At 37.1% G+C, this 21396-nt stretch overlaps 3 protein-coding genes across 9 annotated transcripts; 2 read left to right on the top strand and 1 right to left on the bottom strand.

Annotated features, from left to right (window-relative positions):
* Window positions 1-1202: 1202 nt before the first annotated feature.
* Window positions 1203-9419, top strand: LOC112701123 (uncharacterized). Of its 5 annotated transcripts, none has more exons than XM_072198817.1 (11): window positions 1203-1641; window positions 3885-6746; window positions 6834-6932; window positions 7071-7240; window positions 7403-7471; window positions 7551-7703; window positions 7803-7966; window positions 8080-8227; window positions 8459-8581; window positions 8681-8768; window positions 8860-9419. In XM_072198817.1, exons 2-11 carry the CDS (start codon window positions 3887-3889, stop codon window positions 9078-9080), a joined length of 4095 nt encoding a protein of 1364 aa, XP_072054918.1. In that variant the 5' UTR covers window positions 1203-1641; window positions 3885-3886; the 3' UTR covers window positions 9081-9419. The 5 variants fall into 5 exon arrangements, with proteins under 5 accessions (XP_072054918.1, XP_025607713.1, XP_025607706.1 ...); XM_025751933.3 differs by lacking the exon at window positions 1203-1641 and adding an exon at window positions 3347-3645; XM_025751928.3 differs by having other exon boundaries at window positions 3885-6932.
* Window positions 9420-10071: 652 nt separating this feature from the next.
* On the top strand, window positions 10072-11004 carry LOC112701153 (uncharacterized). Its single transcript, XM_025751954.3, has one exon. The coding sequence runs from the start codon at window positions 10410-10412 to the stop codon at window positions 10854-10856; it is 447 nt and encodes a 148-aa protein (XP_025607739.1). The 5' UTR covers window positions 10072-10409; the 3' UTR covers window positions 10857-11004.
* A 3831-nt stretch (window positions 11005-14835) lies between these two features.
* On the bottom strand, window positions 14836-20829 carry LOC112701140 (homeobox protein knotted-1-like 2). Of its 3 annotated transcripts, none has more exons than XM_072198891.1 (5): window positions 19905-20829; window positions 18417-18537; window positions 17023-17369; window positions 16802-16938; window positions 14836-15493 (listed from the first exon to the last, which is right to left on the bottom strand). In XM_072198891.1, exons 1-5 carry the CDS (start codon window positions 20382-20384, stop codon window positions 15412-15414), a joined length of 1167 nt encoding a protein of 388 aa, XP_072054992.1. In that variant the 5' UTR covers window positions 20385-20829; the 3' UTR covers window positions 14836-15411. The 3 variants fall into 3 exon arrangements, with proteins under 3 accessions (XP_072054992.1, XP_025607729.1, XP_025607734.1); XM_025751944.3 differs by lacking the exon at window positions 14836-15493 and adding an exon at window positions 16339-16631; XM_025751949.3 differs by lacking the exon at window positions 14836-15493 and adding an exon at window positions 16339-16628.
* Between the last annotated feature and the right edge of the window lie 567 nt (window positions 20830-21396).

Below are 21396 nucleotides of genomic sequence, written 5' to 3'. Positions count from 1 at the left end.
TTGCTGCATGCACAAGGCGAGATTCGAACTCCCAACACTTACTTAAGCGGACTAGTGAGCTAACTACTAGACCAACCCAACTTAATTACTGCGTGTTGGTGTCTTTAAAACCAGCGTAATCGACAAATATTTGAGGATATTTAAGAAAAAAAATACACTTTTTCATTTTTTTATTTGGAAAAAGAAAAAAAATCTTTTAAGCTCTGCTAAATTTCTCACAAAGGGAAGAAAGCATGGAGCTGAAATAACTCACTTAAAACCTCTTTTAAAGGATTACGCGGTACGATTGAATCAAATAAGCCCTTTTGGAATAAATATTTAGCTACTTGTGAACCTTCGGGTATTGTCGTATTCAACGTTTGTTCAATTACTCTTTTACCCGCAAATGCAATGTAAGCATCGGGTTCGGCAATAATAATATCGCCATAGCTAGATATCATATTCATGGAATACGATTCACTTTCAAGATGCCTTGGTGGTGAAATGGTTGAAATTGCTCAGGATACCCTTTTTTAGCTTCTAGAATCTATTTCTTAGTTCAAATAATGCCGAGGAGAGTAGTGACATTGATCCAGAAGAAGCTAAACAACAAGCATTCCAACCTATTTTAGTGGAAGGGCGCGCTATTTGTTTACACCCATTAGTTTGTAAGGGATTCAATGCAGACTTTGATGGAGACCAAATGGCTGTTCATGTGCCCTTATCTTAACGGACTCGGGTGCATAACCATAACTATGGGTTCCAATGTACGAGATCTTGTAGCACTTACCAATGAGGCCCTATCGATTAGTATTATACAAAAGAAATCCATTATAGACACTAATATAATTAGATCTGCTCTTCATAGACAAACTTGGGATTTGCGATCCCAGGTAAGATCGGTTCAGGATCATGGGATCCTTTTCTATCAGATAGGAAGGGCTATTTCAAAAAATGTACTTCTAAGTAATTGCTCCATAGATCCTATATCTATCTATATTATTATAGATATTACTATCTAAGTCATAACATAATCATTTTTTCTTAAGATTTGTTTTAATGTTGTTATTAAATTTGTGGTAGAAAAATAACAATTTTATAGAATTATAGTTAATATTTATGAATAAACACTACAGACACATCATACTATACATACATTCTAACTACTATATAATAGTTGAAATATATTGTATATATAGTATGATGAGCTTATAATGTTTATTGATGAATATTAACTATAAAATAAAGCTCAATTAGCTTAATGTAGAATAAAAAAGTTACAACTTTTTTAAATAATATCAATCAATTGAATAAAATAGGATAAAAAATATATATTATTTATCCTTTAATTTAAAATTTTATATTTCTAAAGTTTAAATATATTTTTTTAATATTTTGATTCTAACATTTAAAATTATTTTCTTAATTTATATATGCATTTAGATTTGGGTATCAAGATGGACCAGTATCTCGCAATTCACGAGAAACAAGCGTTGCAAAACATGAACATCTCGCAATCTACGAGAAGTTGTGTAGCAGTGTTGCAGAACAATGGATATTTGATCAAGTGGCGGTTTAAGAACATGGATATTTGAACATCTTCAGTATGTGGTTCAGAATTCAGCTGGTCAATTCTCTGTGGTGTTTATCGGATTCTTTTTGGTATGTTTTCAAAATTTTGTATTTTCCATTTGTCTAAATTTCTGCCACAAATCTGTATCTTCTCTTGTATATCTCATTTGCTACTTTTCGATGCATCTTCTATCACCTTGTTACATTCATCACTTGTTAACCATGCTTCCTTGAACCTAAACCTGTGCGCCTCCCCGATTTTCCAACCAAATTGAGTAGCAAGAGATTGTGATCAGATTTGTATTTAAATAGATGTTGAACTGTTATTTTCGAATACATTTTCTTCCACCCTATTGTTGCCAAGGCGTTTTCAGATACATCTCCTCCTTCCACCCGCCTTATGTCTTTTCCTCCTCGATTTTCCGGCCAAATTGAGTAGCAAGGGATTGTGATAAGATTTATATTTAAATAGATGTTGAACTGTTGTTTTCGGATACATCTCCTTCCATTCTTTTGTTTCCAGGGCATTTTCGGATACATCTCCTTCCACCCTATTGTTGCCAAGGCTTTGACCAACCATTCGACCATGTAAATGAGTGTCCAACAAATTATGGGCCGAGAGATTTTAATAGATCCTAATTAAACTGTTTTCTATAATTTTTTAGGTAGTCATAAAATTCAGTAGCTCTCCTTGGGCTCTTTCAGTAAGACCCTAATATATAATATATATTTTAAAAATTATACATATAATGAAGGAAGTGAGAGTTAAACACACAATCTCTTTCATATAATAATTCAGAATAAATGAGTAACCATTAAATTAGTTAATTAAATTAGTAATTTAGAGTATTTGTATATTTATAAAATTAACATAAGAGAAAGGCTAGAAGACAGCAGATTTTGTGGTTTTAGACATCAATTAGCCATCAATGATATTTTTAATGGTGTGAAATTGCATCTAATGGTATAGAATCATTCAATTTTTTAATGGTTAAGTGCTGGCCAGAATTTAACAAAAGTGCTGACCATCTAGCACTCCTCTTAACATAAAATAAAAATAAAACTTATATCATTCAAAAACTTTAAGACCCAAGTGTTGTTTTTTAAGAATTTGATGATAACGTTATTTGTAATTTGATGTTAATTTTTTTTAATTTTATTATTTTTAATTTAAATTTAAATTTAATTTTTTATTTTTTATTTTATTAATATATATAAAATTTAAAATAATTAAATTTTATATTTATTTAAAAAGATTTATTTTTTATAAATAAAATAAAATAAGATAAAATTTAAAATTTTAAAATACAAATAAAATTATCATTAAAAAATTCTCAAATCACGAATAAATTAAAATAAAATTAAAAAAATTTAATCAATAAATAAAATTAAAATAAAATTCAAACTCTATCCTTCTTTATTCTTGCCAATCCTAATTACATTCCCCACCTCCTAGGAGTGCTCCTTGGGATGGGAAGAGAGGATAAATGATCTTGTTTTTAAATACTATAGATGTAGTCATGTAGATGTAGAAGTATAAATAAATAAATAAATCGATCTAAAAGCTTATAACAAAAATTAAATAATAAAAAGCCTTCTCTTTTATCTCATTCATGCGGTGCCGTTTTCAACTGTACTATTCTGCGTCATTTTCCCGGCAAAAAAGTGAGAAAATAAATAAAATTGTGTACCTACGTGGTTGCGAGATGATTGTTACGTAGTACCAACGGACCAGCTCCAACTGAATTTCATAGGTGACGCATTATTTAAAAAAGAAAAAATAAAAACACAGATTCTGAATCCATTGGAGGAAGCAGGGGGTGTCGAACTTGATAGAGAAAGAAACATCACTCCATACAGAGCTCGGATAAAATAAAATTAAATAAAATTAAAAGAAGAAAAAAGAAGCTCTTCCGGATAGGAAGGGAGAGTAGAAGTTGATTGCTTACGCTTGTCACGCTCTCCTCTTTCTATTTCTATTTCCATTTCCATATTCGGACTATGCCCTTTTCCTTCTATTCTCTCTCTCTTTTTCTTTTTTATTTCATTTTTATCTATTATCACTCTTACTGCAAATCTTCAATTCATTTTCTGGTACTCTCTCTCTTTCTCTCTCTCAATTTTCCCCCAATTTTGCTTAGTAGGGTTTTAATCGCACTCACCCAATGCACTATTCGATCCACGACCCTTTCTTTATTCCATTCATTTCATCCGCATTGCTTCTCATATCAATCTCTCCGTAACTCTTTTTTTTTTTTTTTTTTTACCTTGACTATTTGTTATTTATTATATATCTATTTCGTTTTTTTTTTGTTTTTTTTTTGTGTGTATAGGTATGGCGTTTGATCAAAATTCCGTAACAAAAGATCTGCGTCCGCTGAATGTAGCTACGACCTTGGCTATGGCGGAGGAGCACTTTGTTTCACCGCCGACCACCGCCACAGCCACCACACCTCCCACGCCCAATTCGGGTCGTGAAATGGGAAGCCCCGGCACGCCGCAGGTACCTCTTTTCTACTCACCTACAGTCTCTGACGGCGCCACCCTCGTTGGATTGAGCTACGGGAATGTGCCCTCCACCGCTGGCACTACGTGGTGCTTACGTCCCGCCATGTCCATTGCCCATCCCAATGCGAACCCTGCCATTGGGTTTAATTATGGTCATAGTTGTTGTAATAGGGTTGCACCTGGCAATGCTACTTTGAATTTGGGGAACTGGGTGGGGACTAATGGCGCAATGGATAAGGCTTGTAATGATGCTGGTAGTGGTTTTCCTGCCTACGGTGGTCTTAGGATTAACAGGGTCGTTGCCAACGCCACTGATCAGGCTACTTATGGCCATACTGCTGGCCACCGGGCTGATCATGTTGTTGAGGATGGTGGCGGTAGTGGTGGCGGCGTCGATGAATCTGTTTCTGGGAGGAAAGTGAAGTTCTTGTGCAGCTTTGGCGGGAGGATTTTGCCGAGGCCTAGTGATGGCATGTTGAGATATGTTGGAGGGAAGACTAGGATTATTAGTGTTAGGAGAGATGTGAGATTCAATGATTTGATGCAGAAGATGGTTGATACTTATGGGCAGCCTGTGGTTATAAAGTATCAGCTCCCTGAGGAGGAGCTTGATGCACTGGTCTCAGTTTCGTGCCCCGATGATGTTGAGCATATGATGGAGGAGTATGAAAAGTTGATGGAGAGGTCCCCTGACGGCTCTGCTAAATTGAGGGTTTTCCTTTTTTCTGCTGCTGATCTTGAAATCTCCGGCGGGATGCACTTTGCTGACTTGCAGGATAGCGGTCAGAGATATGTCGAGGCCGTGAATGGAATTGCAGATGAGATTAGTATTGGAATCACTAGGAAGGAGAGCGTTACAAGTGCAGCCTCAACTCAGAATTCTGATTTGAGTGGCTCGGAGACCCTTGATAGTTTAATTTCTGGTGATGTAAGTGCAGTGCCTAAGGGAAATGTAGCAGCTTCTTCTGACACTCCTTCAAATTTGATGGCTTCTGAGGCCAGTGGAGCTTCTGCAGTTTTGATGGGCATGTCGGCTGCTAGGACTCCAACCCACGCACCATATTTCCATAATGAGGTCGACCTAGAGAGGTCTATACCTGCTACAATGTCTCAGCAGTCAGTTGGGTTGCAGCAAAGTGGAATGGAAGTTCCATATTCTTCACCTTATTTACAGCCCTTTTTTGATTTGCGCCAGGAAGTTATGAATTATGCAGATTATGTCCAGATGCCTCCACAGACAGGGTTTCGAAATGCTCAGCTTCTAGGGAAGACAGGGCAAGTCTTCACTCAACCACAGTTTCATGATAACAATCCAGGTTCAGCATCTCATCAGGTCATTCCTGGCATGCAAATGACATTTACTCAACAAGGCATGCCTTCTCATGTTGGTGTGAGGTCAAATGTCGTCCAACCACAACCTGTGATGCAACTACAGCAAAATCGTTCAGAGCAGTATAATGATGAAAATACATCAGGGATGAGAATTTTCCAGCTTCCCACTGAGCAAGGTTACAACACTTACCAGGTTCCAATGAATCGAGTCCCTTCTGTCATCGTTGGAGGTAATTATGGCTGGGTTCAGGTTCCTTCACAAGATCAAGTTGTTTACTCTGATGGGTTATTACCCCAACAACAGGTAATGGTCCCTGAGAAAAGCCAAAGAGTGGAGGACTGTTCATTATGCCAAACAAAACTGCCTCATGCACATTCCGATTCAGTGGTTCAAGATCAACATATTAATGGTGCAGGATCAATTCCTGATTCAGTCCCAGCTTATCATAGTCTCCCCACGGAGGACAACTCAAGAGCTCAAGCTACAAACAATGTTATGTCAAGGGAAGGTATTGCTGAACAAGTGTCCCAGGCCAAACCACAGGTTATTAGAAAACCGGAGTCCCCAGATGGACTAACTTGTACTGAAAAAACTGCACCTCCTCAAAATCTTGAGCCACAACCTGAGGGAGTTAGAATTTTTACGCAAAAGCTAGATGGTTCTGATTATCCTAGAAATTCAACTATGTACGAAACCATTGGAAGGACAGGGGGGAAACAATGTCCAACACTGTCTCCAATTGATGGGCTCATGGGAAGTTCACCACTATCTTATATTGATGATGTTGCCCACCGGCATATGTCTCCAGTTGAAAACTCGAGTAAACAGGATGTGTTTGTGAATAAAACTGGCCATAACAATATTTCTAGAGTTGATGGGAATGGGACAGCTACACAAACTTCAGAATGCATGGCCCAAGGATCTCCAAAAGAATATACTACTGAGCTTTCTGGTGTTGTACCAAAGTCAGAGTTGGTGGATAAGATTACACAGGACCATCTGAAACCTATTGATGGAAGGATGGACACCCTCAATGTACGCATTCCTGAAGTTCATGTGAGTAATGATCGCTGCTTTCAGCCGGTTGATAAATCTAGCGGGGTTGCTAGGGTTCCTAGTATGCTGCCTTCTTCTACAGAAATTTTGTATGCCCATAATTCTAGGCCAGGGGAATACAATGAGGTTGCACAACACCCTGTTTGGGGCATTCCTGGTTTGAATCATCAGTCACAAGTAGCAAACCACCACAAGGATGAAACAACTTCATCAATATCACAATCTGTAAGGTTTGGAGATATTCAGGATTCGACAAACTCACTTTTCAGCAATCAAGATCCTTGGAATATACAGCATGGTACCTTCTTTCCAATTGCTAGACCTAACAAAGCTGTTTTGAAGAAAGAAACCTATTCTCATGGGCATGACTTTGGTGAGTTTCCAGGCAACTCTGGCGAACAAAATTTAGGAGCACAATTTGATGATGGCCTCTACCAGTCTTTGAAACAGCATTTACCTTTAGAACATGTTCGATCTGCCAAAGGTATGTAACATGTGAAAATTTTGATACTTTTACCTCTTTTCCCTTTGTTTGATTTTGTTTTTCTTTCTGTTTTTAATATCATCTATGGCTGTGGAGCTATCAGTACATACCCATTGTGTTTTGGTTTATTTAATGAAGGTTCAGCAGAAGATCAACAACTACAGGCTGTTGCTGAAGATGTAGCAGCTTCTGTTCTGCACTCAAGAATTCCTTCAAATCCTGACTTGCATGCAAGGGACAATATGTACCTTGAAAACACAGAGGATGGTGAAGATAAAAACAATCTGATAGATGTTTCTGAAACTCAGGTGATTATGATTGCATATTCCTCGGTGTTTGTATACTCATCTTTGTTGTGTAGCTGCAGAAATCGTCTCTAGAATAAATTACTTTCTCCGCCTGTTCCCCACTGCTGATTTATTAGTATTATTATGATTATAAATATAAACATATATTTTTTTCCTCTATAGAGCATCAAGAGCAAGCAACCAGAAACGACAAATTTTGGCTTTCCAGCATCAGATGTTGGAGGATTGCAGGTTGATTGTCTTATTGGTTATATTTCATCTTCTATGCCAATTCAGCTTACCTAACACCTTCCACTTGGAACCTTTGTAGGTAATAAAGAACTGTGACCTTGAAGAGCTTACAGAATTAGGATCTGGTACATTTGGGACTGTGTATCATGGAAAATGGAGAGGCACTGATGTTGCAATCAAGCGGATTACTGATAGGTGCTTTGCAGGAAAGCCTTCAGAGCAAGAGCGAATGGTTTGCTTTTCATTGATAATGGTTTTGAGTTCCCTTTTCCCCTGCCCTTTTTCCATGACTGACGAAATGGTTTACATTGATCATCTGTTTATACATCAGAGAGCTGACTTCTGGAATGAGGCAATCAAGCTTGCTGACTTGCACCACCCAAATGTGGTGGCATTCTATGGTGTTGTCCTTGATGGCCCAGGAGGTTCTGTGGCAACAGTAACTGAATATATGGTTAATGGTTCTCTAAGAACTGCCTTGCTGAAGAATGGGAGGTAATATCTGCATGCTCTTCTCTATGTGTGCGCCATCTCTTGATTCCTTTGCATTAACCTGATTTGATGTTTTTCCCGAATGATAAGTGTTTGATGCTAATACGATCATACAGGAACCTTGACAAGCGCAAGCGACTCTTGATTGCAATGGATGTGGCCTTTGGTATGGAGTACCTGCATGGAAAAAACATAGTTCACTTTGACTTGAAAAGTGATAACTTGCTTGTGAATCTCCGAGATCCCCACCGCCCAATATGCAAGGTTTAAATGCTTGATATATCATTGGAATTTGACTTCAAAGCTATGCTTTATTAACCGTCCTTTATGGCCTGAGTTTTATTTTCACTAATTTTAGGGCCTTTAGTACTTCGTTTCATGTATGAGTATAACATAGCTTAACTTTTAGCATGGAACAACTAATTACAAATCTGACAATGGCCCTTCCTTTTAGAGAAATAAATTGTTCTTTTACAGCTTTGCTTCTGATATCAGGTTGGTGACTTGGGTCTTTCCAAAGTGAAGCGTCAGACACTGATCTCTGGTGGTGTGAGAGGAACTCTACCTTGGATGGCTCCAGAGCTGCTGAATGGGAGCAGTAGCCTTGTTTCGGAGAAGGTTTATACTTTATCTGACGAACCATTGATGTATTTTGATACTTTCTTCGTGTTTTGTACTCTTTGAAATTGATGCTTGTGTATTGGCGTTTGGTCTTAGGTTGATGTTTTCTCATTTGGTATTGTGATGTGGGAACTCTTGACTGGAGAAGAGCCATACGCTGATTTGCATTATGGTGCCATTATAGGTAATCCGCAGTTTGAATCCACACTAGATTTAGCTACCTCACTTTTCAGTTATTGAGCCGTTGCATCATGGTTATTCCAAATATAATTCAGGTGGTATTGTGAGCAACACTTTGCGCCCTCCAGTTCCGGAATCTTGCGATTCAAAATGGAGGTTGCTGATGGAGACTTGCTGGTCCTCAGAACCATCGGAGAGACCTAGCTTCACTGAGATTGCCAATGAATTGCGATCCATGGCGACCAAGATCACTGCCAAAGGTCAAGCCCAACAGCAGCAGCAACCCTCTTCCTTGCAGAGCCAAGTGCAGAAATGACTAATTCTCGATTTCTCTGGTTTGTGTTCCATCCAATTATTTAACTCTGTCAACGCATCGTGTGCAATACTTACTGATAGGGAAGGTTTTGTTGGTTCAAGGAGTTGATACACCAAGGCTGTTAGGGGCTATCAGGCATTTAGCTATATTGCACTTTTATCTTACTACATGATACAACTCTTTAAGGGGAACAATATAGAATTATTCATTTCTATTTTGAAAAAGAAAAATATATGTTCACACTTTGATAGTGCTTGTAAATACGGATACTGTAAAGACTTGAACATTTTTAAACCATCGGTATTATTTCTTTTAATTAATTACTACTCCTTTTAATAAGGTTGATGGATCGTTATTTAATGCTTTACAATTGTGCGGAATTCCGTATCTCAACTGTGCTTGTTGTTTTCTTCCTTTGTTTCCTCTATTATAATTGAGCTAATTTATGATCCAATAGACTCAAATCTCAGGTTTGAGCTCGACTCACTAAATTCATAAGCTCAAGATATCTACTTTAATAAGTTAGTTTGACTCAGGCTTTCTGTTTTATTCTTTTATTTTTGGTCTTGCACTTCCAGTTGTAAGTGATCGTGTTCTTCTCCTGGAGAATAGGTCAATTTTGTTACTAGACTGAATCAAATAAAAGGATATGTTGGAAAAAAAAAAAAGGAAAAGATTGCTCGGAGAAAAATTCTTCCTGTTTGTAAGTAGAGGCGTTGGAGCAAAACATGGAAATTCAACTTGGTGTGCTTTGGTTAAATTTGTGTTAAAATACTTTTTCTTCAATGCAAAAAACAATATATAATCAACTAACATAAGATTAGAAAATACCAGCACAGTCGCATATTATAGAGAAAAGATTTTTTATGGGCCGTAGCTATTGGGCTTAACTTTTGAACCCATTTTGAAATTATTCAATTTTTTCGTCGTAAGAAAACATTGCGTAATTTACGCGGGGAGGGAGAACGAACAACGAGTATCACACCACACCACCCCTGTTGAGATTGAAGTACTCGTAACATTACTTCACTACTTGGCTACATTTATTTTGACGGCTAATTTATTTATTACATTTCATGATTTGAGTAATGTCAGTGTATAAAATGCGGAAGAGATCGCGTAATAGAGTAGTCTTTAAAATAGCATCTCCGAGAGTACCTCTATCTTTTCATTGGATATTTGCTTGGAACCTTCTAAATTCAAAGTTCAAACATGTCTCCTACGCTTTCTTTGACTTTTCTTCCTCTTGCTTCTAATCATCACCCTCTGCCATATAAATCCTTCCTCTAATAAACAAAGCAACGCAGCCACACACGAATACCAAGAAACATGGGTTCTTACGAGGGAAGACCATTGGTGATGGAAATGGAGCACGATCGAGGTTTTGAAGGCCTGGAAGATGGTAGCGGATGCGGATGCGGATGCTTTCGTAGTCTCAGCTTGAGGTGGTGGCGCGGCGGCGACGAAGAAGGTAAGCGTTTACTGGCGGAGCAAAAGGCTGTCGGCGGCGAAGGAGAACCATGGATGATGGAAAAGTTAAGGAAGGTGAAGGAGGCTTCGGAAGTGATTGCGGGTCCAAAGTGGAAAACTTTCATAAGAAAGATAAGTGGGTATGGCAAGAAGCATCAAAAGCAGAGGTTTCAATATGATGAACACAGTTATGCTCTCAACTTCAATAGTGGAGCTCAAAGCGAAGATGAAGATCACATACCTCCAAGTTTCTCAGCCAGATTTTCTGCTCCTATTCCTGTTGGTCGCCGCCAAAATGAGTCATGATATTAATATAAAATTCTGTGTATACTAATTTTAAGATTCATTAATTCAGTAAAATTTGTTCACATGTTATTCGTATTTTTATTCAACTCAATATGTAAAGATCACTATATTCTTTTTGTTCATCATAATTTTACGGTGTTTGCCTTAACCGATAGAACAGATTCAATTCAAGCCATTAATGGAAGATAATGGAAGAAAACGATTGCGTGAGAAAATTAAAAGTAAACGCGTTGTGGGGAACCACTTGTTCACAAAATGCTCATTTATTCTTTTCTTTTGTTTTATGCCAAGTCAAAAACAAATAGCTTAGATAAATAAACCCGGAACTAATTTTCTTTTAATTAATTACATATTTTATAACGGATACACTGAAAATTTCCCTACTTGCTAGATCTTTTTCTTCACTTAATAGTGGAATTATGAAACTCTACTTTACAAACTATTTTATATTGTTTAAGAAAAAATGTTATGCGCATATAAAAAATCAATTATTAAATTAATTATTAAATTAAGTATTATTTAATATATTTTTAATGATATATATATATATATATATATATATATATATATATATATATATATATATATATATATATATATATAATTCTGGGAAAATACTGTGATGATGACGTATGTTCGAAATGAAGGATGCTTTGCTTGAACACAATCCGAGTGGGGTACCTGCAAAAAGGACTCCGACACTCAAGTTAGTGAGAGATATTTTTTAAAGATGAGAATGAAGACTACTTACGAATATATGTGTGTGTTTTCGATATATCCCTTTTACTTAGTAGCTACCGTTCTTATAGATTTTACTATTGAGTTTGTTTACAGGTTTGTTGGAGTGAATCTCAGGTTTAGCCGGGATTATTGGATGATTACAGTCAAAGTCGCAGTATACCTGCCAGTAGCGCCTCATACTCGGCTTGGTTATTTGTTGTTTGGAACATGAATTTGATTAATTGTTCGGCATGTACGCCTTTGCTGTCTCTTAGTAGTATACCTGCTCCACACCCATTGTCATTGGATGCTCCATCTACATACAATTCCCATTACTCTTGTTCCTCTACTATACTTGTGAACTCTGATATGAAATCGGCTAGAGCTTGGGCCCTGGGGGATCCCCTGGACTGATATGTGATGTTGAATTCTGAGAGCTCGACCGACCACTTTGTGAGCCTTCCTGCCAGTTCGGGTCTCGCTAGGATTTACCGTAGTGGTTGGTTGGTCCGAACAATAATTCGGTATCCTTGGAAGTAGTGACGCAGCCTCCGAGCTGTGATGATAAGTCCAAATGCTAGTTTTTCTATCATTGGGTACCTTGTTTCAGCACCCTGCAAAACTTTGCTCACGAAATATACTGGGTGTTGCTCCTTGTCGTTTTCTATTACAAGTACTAAACTTATTGTGTTAGTTGAAACCGAAAGGAAAAGATATAACGACTTACCTTGCTCTGGCTTTTTTAATATAGGTGGTGATCCTAGGGTATTCTTGAATTTTATGAAGGCTTCTTCACATTCTTCTGTCCAATTGAACTGGTCCGACTTCTTCAGTGTGTTGAAGAAGTGATATGATTTTTCTGCTGCTGCTGGCAAGAATCTGGAGAAATCTGCCAGCCGACCTGTAAGCTGTTGGACTTCTTTCTTGTTCCTAGGAGATTGCATGTTGATTACTGCATTGCATTTGTCGGGATTTACTTCTATCCCTCTGTGGGTTAGCAAGAAACCGAGGAATTTTCAACCCTGTACTCCAAACGCGCACTTTTCTGAGTTCAGTCTCATGTTGTGCTTTCTGAGCTGTTCGAATATTTCATTCAAGTCTTTTTTATGTTGTTCTTCCGAGGTTGACTTCACCACCATGTCGTCTACATATATTTCGATGTTTCTACCGATATGATTTTTAAAGACTTTGTCCATTAACCGTTGATAGGTTGCTCCTGCATTTTTTAGCCCAAAAGGCATGACTTTGTAGCAAAAGCTTCCTTGGTCAGTGACGAATGCCGTCTTTTCTTCATCTACTGGGTGCATGAGGATTTGATTATAGCCTGAATAGGCATCCATGAAGCTGAGTATCTGGAAGCCTGATGTGTCGTCCACCAATTTGTCTATGTTAGGAAGCGGATACCCATCTTTGGGGCACGCTTTATTTAAGTCGGTGAAATCTACACAGATGCGCCATTTTTTCGAGTTTTTTCGCACCATTACAACATTTGCTAACCATGCTGAAAATCGGATTTCCCGAATAAACCCTGCCTCTAAGAGCTTTTTGGTTTCTGCTTCTGCTGCCTTTCTTCGTTCATCGCCCAGATTCCTTTTCTTTTGTCGTATAGGTCGGGCGTTGGGGTGGACCGCCAACTTGTGGCAGATAAAGCTTGGGTCGATGCCGGGCATATCCGCCGATGTCCATGGAAAGAGGTCGGCGTTTGTTTTTAATAGTGCCATAAGATCGGTCTTCTGTCCTGCGATTAATACGGACCCTACATTAGTAAATTGCTCATCTTGATTTAATATTACCTTTTCAAGATCTTCCATTGGTGTGGGGCGATGGTTGCCACTTCGGGGGTCAAGTTCGGTCAAAGTTGGTATGTTTGCCGAATTATACACCGTATGGATCCGAGGAGCCTCCTTTTTTACGGATTTGAGGCTGGCATTGTAGCATTGCCTGGCTTCCTTGTGGTCGGCGTATACTGTCCCCACCGTGCCATCCTGCAAAGGAAATTTTACACAAAGATGGACAGTTGAGACAATGGATCCAAAAGCGTTTAGCGATGGACGCCCTAAGATAATGTTATAAGGGCTGGGGCAATCAAACACCAAAAATTGAATATCTAAGGTTTTGTTATTTGGCAGTTCTCCGATTGTTGTTCTCAACCAAATATATCCTGATACCGATACCTTTTCCCCGGAGAACCCTACCAATTCTCCGGGTGATGGCTGTAGTGCCTTGTCGCTGAAGTGCATCTTTTTGAAGGTCGAGTAGAACAAGACGTCGGCACTGCTTCCTGGGTCGAGTAGGACCTTCTTCACTGTTAATTCTCCCATGTAGACTGAGATGACAACCGGGTCGTCTAAGTTCGGACAGTTTGTTTTGAAGTCGGACGCGCTGAAGTTGATGTGAGAGTTCGGTATTGATGCTTTCCTTTCTGGCTGGGATCCTTCCATTGTCATCATTGTTCTGTAGTTTCTTTTCCGGGCCGAGGTTGTAGTCCCTCCGCTTGCAAAACCACCTGAAATGTAGTTAATAATCCCCTTAGATGGGGGGCAGGGTTTCGACCTGTTTTTGCCTGCTTTCTCTTTCTGTTTCTCACTGCCTCCTGGCTGAGAAATACTTATCTAGGAGCCCTTGCCTTGCCAATCTCTCCAGCAAATCTTTTGCCATTACGCATTCATTCGTCGTATGTCCAAACTTCTAGTGGAAGACGCAGTGTTTATTTTTGTCCACATACTTCTGGTCTTGGTATGTTCCCGCTCTGACTGGTGGTTTGATCAGTTTATTATGCAGGATCTCCTTGATTATATCCTCCCGTTTCGTGTTGAATTTTGTGTATGAATCAAACTTAAGCACTAGTTTGAATGGCTTTCTTATGTCTCTGTCGGTGGACCTTTGCGGTCTTTCTTCTTCTTTTTTCATCGGCTTTTCGTTTCGTCGGGCCTCCCTGAGTTCTTCGATTTCAATCTGGCCCTGAGATTTTTCTTGGAATTCTTCCAGCATTTTCGATTTTGCCACCGCAATCGCTTCCTGAAACTTCCCTGGTCGGAGGCCGCTTTTGATTGCGTGCAGTTGTACTTCGGGGTTAAGATCGGGTATTTGCATAGCTGCTTCTGTGAACCGCGTCATGTACTCTTTTAAGCTCTATTTCTGCCCCTGCTTGATGGTGCTGAGGTAATATGAACCTTGTACATAGATCTTTGATGCTGCAAAATGGTTTACAAATAGTTTAGTGAACTCGTCAAAACTTGATATTGATCCTGCGGGCAAGTTAGAAAACCATAATAAAGTAGCTCCATCCAAAAAGGTCGGAAAAGATCTACACAGGATGGGATCGGAGTCGCTATTAAGAAACATCATCGATTCAAACTTCGTGATGTGGATTTTAGGGTCTCCGATCCCCTTGTAGGGCGTTAATGTCATCGGAAGTGTGAAATTTTTGGGCATTTTGAAGCTCATTATTTCTTCCGAGAAGGGATTATTTCGCCGTCTTGTTGTTCTAACGTGAGTTTCTCCCGTTTTAACATTCGATTCTGACTGGTGTTCTTCATGTTGATCAGTGTTTTCCTTCTTGCTTTTTCGTTCGTCATTGTTCTGCATTCCGGCCAATAGTTCGGCCATCCGCTGGTTTTCTGCGAGCAGGGCAGCGTTTGCGACTAACAAATCGGCATTAGTGGGGTTATTTGAAGGGGTTGTCGAACGGTCCGTCATGGCTTGGTTCCTGCAAAAAGGAGAGAGCGTACAAGGCAGATATGATATTCGTCAATAAAAAGATTAAGACGTGAGGTTGATCGCCCCACGGTGAGCGCCAATGTACGTGCAAGGTCACTCTTCTCTGAGCTATACATCAAACTCTGGGGAGATACTGTGATGATGACGTATGTCCGAAATGAGGGATGCCTTGCTTGAACACGACCCGAGCGGGGTACCTGCAAAAAGGACTCTGACGCTCAAGTTAATGAGAGATATTTTCTAAAGATGAGAACGAAGACTACTTACGAGTATATGTGTGTGTTTTCGATATATCCCTTTTACTTAGTGGCTGCCGTTCTTATAGATTTTACTATTGAGTTTGTTTACAGGTTTGTTAGAGTGAATCTCGGGTTTAGCCAGGATTATTGGGTGGTTACGGTCATAGTGCGGCTTCGTTGCTTATCTCTTTATGAACATTGTAGTTGTGGCCGAGATACAGGTCGTTGGTTCCAATTTTGTAAAGTGCAAATATATATATATAATATAATAATATAAAAAAATATATAAATTGTACTTAAATACAAACTCTTTTTCTAAAAGATTTTCACCTACAAAATAAATAAATCTACAACTTTTAAACTGAAATGATATGAATAATATATTTAGGAGAACACTAGTGGATCAACATTTTTAGGAAAAAAATAAAGAATTAATTAATTATAACACAAAAATAAAAATAGACTAGCAATTATGTAATCTTTTTTAATATTTAAATAAATATAATAGACGAAAGTGTGAATATAACACACCAAGTAATAGACTAGCAATTATGCACATTCTTACTGGGAATAGAATTCACCAATAATATTATCATCAGGTTCATAGAATAGACTTTGCAGCATATATGCTCATATCATTTATTTGTTTACCAGCTGGATTGTAATGAATTTCTCTTAGTATAATTAAACTCGTCAATTCAATCCTAAATTGCAATAAAATGATTTTTTTTAAAGATAAAGAGGTAGCCAGAAATATGAACTATATAGTAAGTATTATGCAGGAGCATGCTCTACCCAGCCAATACCCATGAAATCGTTTGGATGGTGCTATCATAAAGGCAGAAAATATATATAGTCATATATGTACATCAATATTAGGGTTTACTGTGTTTAAAGCAAAAATATTCAAGAGTGATATATATCCCCTTTTACATCCATATCAGTAGCCCTCGGACGTTAATTAAGGTCTAAGAATCCCAGCAAGCAATCCAAGACTAGCATTATAATGTTATAGATATATATATATGTATGTATATATCTTAATTTCCTTTTGGTTCATCACATGAAGCTTTGGTTACTGCTCTCACCTGCACTGCTGCATTAATTAATAATATTCATTCACTACAGCAATCATCACCATATATAACCATAACTAACATGATGATTACTAGATTAGGATAAACTTGCGGTGAAAACTCAAATGCACTAAAGTTGATACTTGAAAGTCGTTCGATAATTTAATTAAATGCAACTAAAAATATATACCTCTTTCGCTTGGTTTTAGAGTTACTAGAGGAAGAGGGGTTAGTATGCCAGTTCCTTTTCCTTTGATTTATGAACCAATTATTTATCTGCTTTAATTGCAATCCAGTTTCCTGCACCAGCCTGGCCTTGTCTTCCTCCTGTAATCAGTAATTTGAAACTATAAAACACATTGATTAATTAAGTAGGGTAGAATTAATTAAGGTAGGATATTAATTAATTACAGTAGGGTAGGGCCATTTAGAATGTGATTGCCACCAAGCTTTGAGAAGGGAGGTGGTGTCACCAGGAAGCTTGCCAGCTCTTCTCTTGCGGAGAATCTCTTCACGGATGTCAACGATCTTCTCCTTGTAACCCTGTTTGAGTTCATGCTTCAGTTCATGCCTCACTCGCTCCATCAACGATCTTTCACTCTCAGTCGGCACAAGAGGACCAAAACCAAGACTATCAACACCGTCAAAGCTTCCTTCGTATAGGTTCCCCCCGCCGCCGCCGCCGCCACCGTTGCTCTCCGCTTGCTCATCTTCGTCGTCCGACATTGTTGCTCCCGTTCCTTCCCCAGGAGATACACCTGCTCCATGTTCCTACACCTTTAGGGTTCCCTCAAACTAACCGGAATACATATATACTTTCACAATACACATTTCATTTTCTTTCTTTGTTTTTTTTTTATATATATATAACAAATAGAAGGTGAATTCTATATTACCTATAAGAGAAATGTTATTTATACACTAAAATTATCTATCAATATATTTGTGTATAAATATATGTGTGGTTTAATTTATTTTCATAGTATATTTATATTTTAGTATGTATTTTATATTAGTGACTGATTTTGGTAGTTAATTTTAATATACACATAACATAACCCTACCTATAATACGTGGTGTGTAATTTTTATTTAATTTATTTTTTATAATAAATTTTAAATGTTTAAAAATTATTTATTTTTATATTTTTTAAATTAAATATTAATATTAATTTTTTTTAATAAATTAGATATTATAATAATCACGGTAAAATAAGTTGAATAGCATAGTTGGTATATACTATATAGTACATTTTATTACTCAACAAATTTTTATCTTTTTAATATTTTTTATAATTATTTTTATCTAATAAATTAATTTTTTTGTTATTATTAATCAATTTTTTAATAATATAAATATTGAATAAATAAGTCTCTAATAAATTTTAGTTTTAAATGATTAGATAAAAAATATAATTCTAAAACAAATTACACTCTTTTAAAATGATAAAAAAAAAACCAATTTGTTCTATAGATTAATTTATGAATACTTCTAAATATTTATTAAAAATTAAAATGTCTGGGGATAACAATTTTGGTGTAGTTAACTTTTAGTGAAATTGATAGCGGAGAGTCATTAAATAATTTAAATAATTTAATTAAATTTTTATTTAACGACTCTCGATTATCAACTTCATCTAAAATTGACTAGATCTTAGTTCCATCTTTAACTTTTATTAGAACTCATTTGAAACTTCTACAAAATATTAGTTGGATACTATTAACTCAAGTAAAGAAAAATAAAAAGAACAACTGTTGATAGTTTATAATTGGGATGAGTGTGATGATGCTTAAATTAAAGCTTACCGGTCAAGCTTTGTAGAGACTGCTCAAGATCCCAACAAGCCATCACTGCTTCCATGGCATGAACACGGACATGTTGCTGCAACTGTTCCTTGAACGCACATAGCAGCAGAACATAATGTGTCTACAAATAAAAGTACAATCAAACCTTAAAAAAGGATCATCGTCATCATCATGAATACAGCATTCTTCTCCAGAAGCAACCAACACAATGAATTTAGAACTGGAAAGAATTATTACTTGCTTGTTGCTTGTATTATATTATATTGCTACATGATTATTACGATCATATCATAATAATAAACCCCACAAAACCAAACTTCTACTGATGAATATTAATATAAGATTTTGATATCCACTTTTCTAACAACACTACTGAAAGAATCAAGAGCTAAAAAGGTTTGAATTTTTTTTATCAATTGCATTTATTAAAAACTCATAGCTTTATATATATACATCAATCAATGCTTTATAACACCTTTTCAGATGCTGGTTAGTAAAACCATATTAATATTAAACTATGTTAGTTGCACACTACTAACAAAATTGTGTGTCTGTTTGAATACCTACTACATAATCTACTATATATTATTAGACCACATTGTGAATAATTATATTCTAGCTACTCACCCAACAATCCACTAATCCACTTTTTGTCCACCTTTCTGAATTTGAAAATGCTTAAAGTGATCACAAATTTAATTTTGGCATGAACAAACATTGTTAATATTAATACAAAGAATTCAATATTACTAGTAACATTAATTATTTTATGTAGTTGGTAGATTGAATCGGCAGTGCCATATGGTAGGGGACAAATAATACCATAACCGGTTAATTAATTTAATTAATAGTTAGTACGTACCGAATCAGCAAGGTCCCATACCTCTCTCATTAATGTACTGCCAGAAACGTACGTACATTTGATATGAGGGAAAAAAAAAAGCTTGAAAGAACTTCGTAATCATCGATCGAAAGCTTAAAGTTCAGTTTCAGTATACAGGTAATAATAATCTTTGAACTTATTCCATTATAAGAATTTAGCAAGTGAGCCATCCAATTTTCAGAGGAAAGAAAAGTGAACCATGGAAAAAGACCAACATGTCAACATTTAACAGAAAAGATTCCATATAAATTAAAGTCATAAAGTCTGCAGCATTATCGAAGGTCTAGGAATTGGAGAAGGCACCATCATATAATTAGAACCCTCAATCGTTGTCCAAAATTAAATTAAATTAGATTCATTTATTCACACCCACCTTAACAAATATCAAAATCCCCATCACCGGATAAACCTCAAGCTCAAAAAAAAAAAAAAAATAATAATAACAGACATGAAAGGTAGTAGGTCTAACCGTCTAAGTTTGGTAGAAGCAAAATAATAATTAAAAAAAACACACACAAAGGGTTTGATATTTAAGAGCAAAAAGAAGTATTAGGTTTAAATTTGATAGAAAAAAAAAAAAGAATGATTACTATTATTATTATTACCATGAAGTGATCGAGCTCCTTGTCATCAACGACAGGGTTTGCGAGGGCAGAGTACTTATCAACGACGCGCTGCGACTGCTGCAACTGCGCGTCGATCCGTGGAAGCTGGTCAACCGGCGTGGCGATTCTCAGGCAAGAAACATGAGCCGACAGAAGCTGGTCGTACAGCGGGTGTCCTAAGATGTCTGCTTTGTATTCCCTCAATTCATCCGACGATTCGAAACTTGTGTTCCGATCCATGCTCTTCTCCGTCGTCGTCGCTGTCTCCGGTGGTGGTGGTGGTGGTGGTTGCAGCTGGTGCAGGAAATTCTGCTGCTGTCGATGATGATGACTGCTAGGGTTGTTGAGCCACGTCGGCGGCGCAACCACCCCCGCCGCCCTCTGCTGCTGCATGTCCCTATTCTCTGCTGTTAGTTCTTGCTCCTCGGTGAAGCGCTGAAACGCTATCTCGTGCTGCATATGGTGCTCGTGGAAAGCCATTTCCGTTCAATTCTTAAGCCCTTCTTCGTCTTTTCAAATTATTACGATAATTGCATTTGTTCTCGATTATCCTTTTAATAGTTTGCACTACTGAGATCCAAACTCGGCATGAAGTCAAAGAGGGGAAGTTTCTAGCTAGAGAATTTCTGCAGTGAAGACTAGAGAGGAGTGGTTGTTGGTGGTGGTGGTGACGATGAAGATAGAAAAAGATGGAAGAGGTTTGGAGAAAACACTTTTTAAGGAAAAAGCATATACAGAGTGAAAGAAATAAGTAATAATAATGCATCAAATTTACTTATTATTTTTGTGCATTAAGTCCACTACTCCTTCTACTTTTTGTTATTATTATTATTATTTGTGAAAAGCCTATATATGTTCAATGAATCTTTTGTTATCTTCTCTCCAATGATAATAGATGATAATGAGTCAATTTAGTGTTTAAAAAGGAGAAATTATTTAGTATAAGTAACACAGCTCTAAGGGTTGACACAGAGATGAATCCAACGGTGGGATTGGTGATAACGTGGTAGGGTTTGTGGTGTGAGGTGATTGGTGATTTCCTCTGATAAAGACAAAGATCCATTCATCAATGAAGTAGGAGAGGCAGCTACATGACATATGTATTATTAATTTTTATTCGTTTATACCTACAACAAATTAAAATAAATAATAGTAATCGTTTTTCTTTAAGCGAATTAAAATCCATTTGTGTCAATTCGGATACCCTACTTGTTACATAGATTAAGATATCGTGTTCAAAAAGGCTAAGAATGAAACAGCATTACGTTGACGTGTTGTTTTATCTTTAGAGGAAAGTGTTAGGATTTGGTTGAATTAGTCCCACATTGCTTAGGATAGCAAATGGAGTGGGTGGCCTAGGCTATAAATATGAGGCTAAGTTCTCCATTTGTTTTTGCACCAGTCAGAAACACTTTAAGCTTGTATCTGATTTTTCTTTTCCTCTGTACTTTTTGATTAGAGAGTGTTGTGAGGTGTAGTTAGATATTTGCTT

This window comes from Arachis hypogaea, chromosome 1, assembly GCF_003086295.3.
Source record: "Arachis hypogaea cultivar Tifrunner chromosome 1, arahy.Tifrunner.gnm2.J5K5, whole genome shotgun sequence".
Classification (NCBI taxonomy): domain Eukaryota; kingdom Viridiplantae; phylum Streptophyta; class Magnoliopsida; order Fabales; family Fabaceae; genus Arachis; species Arachis hypogaea.
The sequence above is the reverse complement of the archived record's forward strand: the minus strand, read 5'-3'. Positions and strand labels throughout refer to the sequence as shown.